We start from the raw sequence: 6,000 nt of genomic DNA, 5'->3' as shown, positions 1-6,000 counted from the left end.
GATAATACTTTTATCGCCTGATGACATAATCTACTATTTTAGGCCGTACGGCGAACAATATTTTTTGTCATAACGGTTGTAAACAGCGCTTCACGGAGATCAGTGAATCTCTGCTACTGTGTAAGAAGACGACCCCCCCCCTGCCCCTTCAAATGCATGTCCTCCGCCACGACAATTTCCAATGCATGTTTTTTTATATCAGGAAAGGATAAGGAAAACAAATGAAAGTAGTAAAATCTGTAATTGTTTTCCTAAAAACATGTATTTAAATTTACCTTTATACACAGAATCATATTTTATCAAAAATCGTCCACATACTCTGATTCACCGCTGAATAAATATGTTGAAAAATTACACGAGAGGGTCCGAAAAGAAATGAAATTAAAAGAACCGAACTTGATTTTTATCTGTAACCAATTCCAAATCGTTATATTTACACAATCATTTAGGTAATAAAGCCAAATATTTTTTAAATTCTGGTATAACATGATCTCGTGGATTAAGGGGCCCATTTGTGGTGAGCAAAGTATTAAGAAACTGTGGTGGAAAGCACATGATGCCCTTACTGGCCAGCATGGCCCAGTCCATCGGTTGACCAGTTCTATTAGCAATAAAACAGTGAGTAATTTTTTTCTCAGATGGACTCGAATCATACGGAGGTTTTGCCTGCACAACAGTACCTCCACCAGCCTTGATGAGTCTCTCAAACTGATCATACTTGTCCTTGTTCACCATTAACATGGCAACTATCCCCTCAAACGCACCTTTCCTCGAATTTTTCAACGTCATTCGCCATCGGTGCGCTGCTGCAGCGATCGTCTTCTCACTCTCGACATCAATGGACGGTACGTTATCTTTATTAAGAGCATTCCCCCACTCATAGCTCTCTTCATCAATAAAACGACCAGCAGTTTCACAATCTCGTAAATACGAAGAATGCAGAACCCATTTACCCCCAGCAATACTACCCAACATTTTTTCATTTCTTGAAGGGCGAATGCATAACAAATGCGTCGCAGAATCATCGAATACTGATTGCGTTGATACCTCTCCCCCCAATTTCCTGATCAGGGCTTCGTGATATTCTCTATCTTTAATTCCAGAGAGCATAAATTTGAATTTCTTCACCGTTTCTAGTGGTTCCTGAGCTTCTTGAGCTTTCTCAATTTCTTCCGTTTCCTCCAAGGTGCTCTTTTCATTCCTCATTGCTATCTTCAGAGTCTGGGGGTGAGGATCTTCCCACCCTACACTCTCCGCCTGTGTCGCTGGCACATTACAATTCTCACTGATCTTCTCTCGCTCCTCTCCGTGAATTGAGAATCTCCCCTCATTGGAACTCGACGACGTGGCCTTCAGCATTTTATCCATCTCTTCTAACTCCTGGTGAATCTCAGTCTTCTTTGGAGTGTCATCATCGAATGACAGCTCTCGATTTATTGGAACAATCTGCTCACCATGTTGTTCTTCATTCGTCATCCCGCCATGCTCATTTTGTTGTTCAAGCGAATCCTGCTCGTTGGTATGTTGGAAACTATCGCTATGTTCGCTATGTTCGTCTCCAGAATTCTTAGGTTTTTTTAACGCTGACCATAGTTGACGTTTCAGCTCTGACAATGGGGTGCTAAGCTTCCGTTTCTTCGGTTGCTGCTCTTCGACATTTTCCGGGAGACCATCAATCCACTTCGCCCAAGCTTTCTTCGTATTAGGTGAAGGACTTGCTTGGAACACCTGACCATAAGGAGTTTCAGGTGTTGCAAAGTGGAATGGTGAATTCGCACTATTGTTCTTGTTCAAACTCAATCGTTTGTTGATGATTGGAGTCTCCATGTTCGGTGTTTGATTGAGAAGTCTCTTTGGCGTTAAGATCTGTCGATTTGGGAGACTCAATGGAGCAGGCACTACACCGCCCTCGAGTAGATTCTTGCGCTCTGGAGCCATGGTCTCACCGACTAAAAATGGAGTCTCATCAACTAATGTCAACTTCTCTGCACAGGCTCTCAGCCATTCAGCTGTTACCGCTGGCCGTTTCCACTTCACGGCGGCATTGTACTTATTCCCTTCCGGAGATGTGCAAATCAAATGAGTGCCACCGTACAATCCCTTTTCAATGTTGGTTTTTCGGGCAAACATGTCTTGATGCCGAGCACCTAGCGCCGCTGCTAATTTAGATAAATAAGTCCGCTCTATTCCTGTATAGGCCGAAACAACAATAACACAATCTGCGAGAGGTTTTACGCTCTCAGGAATACAAATTGGTAGATGGTAATACTGAATATCTACCACCGCATCATGATCCAAACAGTCATCAACGAACAAACTGGTAACAACTTGATTTGCGGTTGTTTTTAAACTGACTCCATTGAACGGAACAATAGCAAAATCAGTGATTCCTGTGAAACTCCGAGAGACCAATTTTCCACCGAGACCAGAAATGTTTTCTCTTAGGGAACCATCTTCTTCTTCGGTCAAACTAGTAACGAAAAATGTTAATTTTTGAAATATTTGAGCTCCCATTGTCGAGGGCTGACTAAAAGGCATTTCGCTGTCGTTGGCTGCGGATTGGCTCACCGATTTTGAGGGGTTAGGATCGGATTTTTCAGGGGGGAAATTGCTCATCGACCGATCGGAGTTTTGCCGCTGGAGGTATTGTTCTATGAGATCCGGTTCGTGCTCAGGCGGCTCGGGAACGTTATCCATCTGGAATACTGGGACTAGAGGACGTTTCGATTTCTGGAGCATTTGAAGGTTCTTTTTAGATAGTGGAGATGAAGGGAGCTCAACTCTGTTTGGTTCTTCTTTCCTGACATATGCGAATGACTCCTCTGGCGCTGGTTTTTTGAGTTTGATACTCTCCTCTAACCATTGAATGTTTAAGATGTGAGGGTGGAGGCTTTTCGCCTGAATTATCTTCAAATCTCCGAACGCTTTCCCTGGATCTCCAACAATCACGTGGGTGAGAGTCTCCGATATTTCATCGTACCTCGTTGCGCTTCCCATATTTATTATTTTGTTAATTTTGTCTCTTTGAATTGAGGAGAAGCCCGCTAAATAAATATTGCAGCCATCTAAGAAAGGACCCGCCTTCTTCGCTTCCGTGATACTTATGTGATTCCCTGATACTGTTGATACTTGGAGACTCCGATTCGGGACGCTCAGATGAGCAGTTGCATTTAGCGTACTGGACATCGTCTCATTAATGAGGGCGTTAGGGTTCAGGTCTCCTTGGATACAGCTGATGGTTGAAATATTGAAATTTGTCTGTGACAATTGTGATCCTTTCTCTGGGGTAGAACACTTGTTTTTATGGGATGGAGAAATGAGAAACTCGTTGAAAGGGAGCGCGTAGCCTACTTCTATACTTTTTTTCACCCAGTCTGGTTTTAAACAAGGAATACTGTTTGCCATCGCAAATCTTATTTTGTCACTCATCGTTGTGTACTCCTTTGCAATGAGAATTTTCACCTTCTGACCGTCCAGGGGACCCATGAACTTACCGCCATTCTGTTCGATTATTTTTTTTAATTCATCTTTTTCATCTTTGGGAATATTTGTGGATGTTACAACGAGGTTCATAAAGACTGGGACTTGATATTTGTCGAAACTCCCGTCGGTTGCAGGTATGTAATCTTTCAGGTTTGTTTCCCATACTGCGAAGATCCAGTCTTTCGTGTAAACTTTTATACCATCTTCCATAGCTTTTTCGTACTTTGCGGACATGACGGAATCCCCGATGAGGTGGGTAACACAGTGGCGCAGCTCTTTTATGCAGATTCCACCCATGTATTCAATTTTCTGCTGGTAGACTAGTTTATCCTCGGGGCTGAAGCCAGAAAAGCAAGCAACGACATCGCGCATTGCTGTGTTTAATACTGGGCTCGTGCCTGGAGGAATTGGCTCGTTCGTCAAGAAACAGCGCAGGAGGCATTTCGGTCCAAGTATTCTACTGAAAGCAGGAAAGAATGATAACTTTGTTGACGAGAACATAGTACATGCCAGATCTAGGGTATAACAGTATATTTCGATCCGAGTGAGACGGAATTTTCACGAGCATGAAGTTGGCGGCCCGAGGCGAAGCCGAAGGCTGCCAATCACACTCGTGAAAATTCCCGTCTTACATGTGTCGAACAATATTTTTAAAGTAAACGAAAAGACTGTTCGGCACGAAGTGAACATAGTAGTAGTATCAAAAATTCAGTTTTCGAGAAATGTGCAATTTCTAGGCCGAGCCAGATGCGAGTTCATTGTCTGTCATGAGACAAAAAAGTTCTTCATGGCCGAGTTTTCAACAATATCTTGTATCACAACGTCTAATAAACACTGCGCTTCGCGCAGCGTGCTTCAAGCTCGACTTCTACACGGTGTGACATAAAATATTATAGATCACTCGGGCATAAACTTCACATTCGTCGAAAACGAAATTTGTGCCCTTGTACTCAAATGTACTATTATACCACTTCATGCGATAAACGTGATTTATCGCACAGTTCTGCAGTTATTTTTATATCACACCGTGCCATAAACGTGATTTATCGCGGGGTGTGATATAAAAATAACTGGGGAACGTTGTTAATTGATTTGGTTAATTTATTCGGATTTGCGGTCGTGATTCCTTAGACGCTCGAGGTACATTGTTCCTTCGTGCTGCTGTTTGAATCTCATCAAACGCGAACTTTAATTAAACTGAAAGAGGGACACAATTGTGTTTCTATTCACTCCCAGTGGTTCAGAAGATGAGATTCACAGCTAGACAATGTTTTAATTAGTCAATGCACAAATTGAAAAAATTAAGCGCTCATCGGATTGATCGAGTGGGATTCGAACCCATGACCTTCTGCAATCCGAGTAGTTGCTCTTGACCATTAAGCTATCGAGACATTCTCACCTCACCCAATTTGAGAACTTGTGCAGATCGACTTCGCCCTTGTCGTCGTTCTAACCGTGTCAAGTTTCTAGCCATTCATATGAAATTACAGTTTCATGATTTTGTCGACCATGGTACATTGGCATAAGGGGTAACGGAGGTGATCTTTGTGCTCCTGTGGCCCCCAGGGACCTTTAAGGTCATAAGGGCCATACGGGTCACAAGGTACAACAAGGAACAATACGAAAAATTGCTTCAAAATTTTAAAAGTTTTTCTCTATTTTTGCTTTCCAATGGAAGCTTTGTAATCGTTCAAAATTAAGTTCCCAAATTTTGGTGTCAGGGTAACTAAACATGGTCTAAAACGTCTAAATATGCGATTTTTAGATGGCGTCTGTATGTCTGTATGTACGTATGTGTGTGTACTTTTTTCATTTTTTTTTCGCAATGTTCTTTATAGGAACTTGATGAAATTTCATGAATTTTTCCATGGATACAGACGCTAATAGGCTATATTAATCGACACCAATTGAAGTTGAATTATTTATAGTTTGTGAAATATTGGTACTTTTTCAAAAATCGATTTTCCGACGCTCAGTGCAAGAATTGTTATCAGAATGAAATGAAACATGGCTTTGAAAAATTGTATTGATAGGCTCTTAATTCTATCAGAATATGATGCGGATCGCATCTATCACTGTTGAGCTACAGCATATCGTTTGTGAGATTTTTGTTTTTTTTTTTTTCATTTTTTTCATAATAAACTGGAAAAATTAACAGTCATATCAATGAAATCATGGCTCATAAAGATTGTCTTGATGCTTTCTCGATGAAGTGCAAAGATGATGAAAACAGCCTATCTATTTATCAAGTTGCATAGTAGCTGCTTGAAACGTAGATATATCTATCAGTTAAACGGTCGGTCCTACCGACAATCCTCGAGCACCATCGGTAACCTTCGGTTGAGCGGTAGGGGGATTGCGAAACCCCCGAAAAGTAGTTAAAATCTAGCGATTGCGTAGATCGCACGGGTATTTAATTGTAGCATTTCGTTCAGTATATCACCACAGTTATCAGTTCAATTTCCATTATTATCAGTGATTCAACGTTATTAAAATTGCAGACAAATAGCAGTGATT

General features: G+C 41.5%; 1 protein-coding gene across 2 annotated transcripts in view; it reads right to left on the bottom strand.

Annotated features, from left to right (window-relative positions):
* Nucleotides 1-271: 271 nt before the first annotated feature.
* Nucleotides 272-6,000, bottom strand: part of LOC107042780 (DNA topoisomerase 2-binding protein 1) — a 75,240-nt gene continuing 69,511 nt past the window's right edge. The window contains exon 3 of one of the 2 annotated variants that reach the window (XM_015263964.1): nucleotides 272-3,943. In XM_015263964.1, the coding sequence (XP_015119450.1) occupies nucleotides 442-3,943 (3,502 nt within the window). In that variant the 3' untranslated portion in view covers nucleotides 272-441. The remainder of the gene's footprint in view (nucleotides 3,944-6,000) is intronic. The other variant, XM_015263965.1, reaches the window with a different exon arrangement.

Source organism: Diachasma alloeum, unplaced genomic scaffold (genome assembly GCF_001412515.2).
Source record: "Diachasma alloeum isolate Michigan unplaced genomic scaffold, Dall2.0 Dall_scaffold_00519, whole genome shotgun sequence".
In the NCBI taxonomy this organism is placed as follows: domain Eukaryota; kingdom Metazoa; phylum Arthropoda; class Insecta; order Hymenoptera; family Braconidae; genus Diachasma; species Diachasma alloeum.
This window is presented reverse-complemented; position numbering and strand designations above follow the sequence as displayed.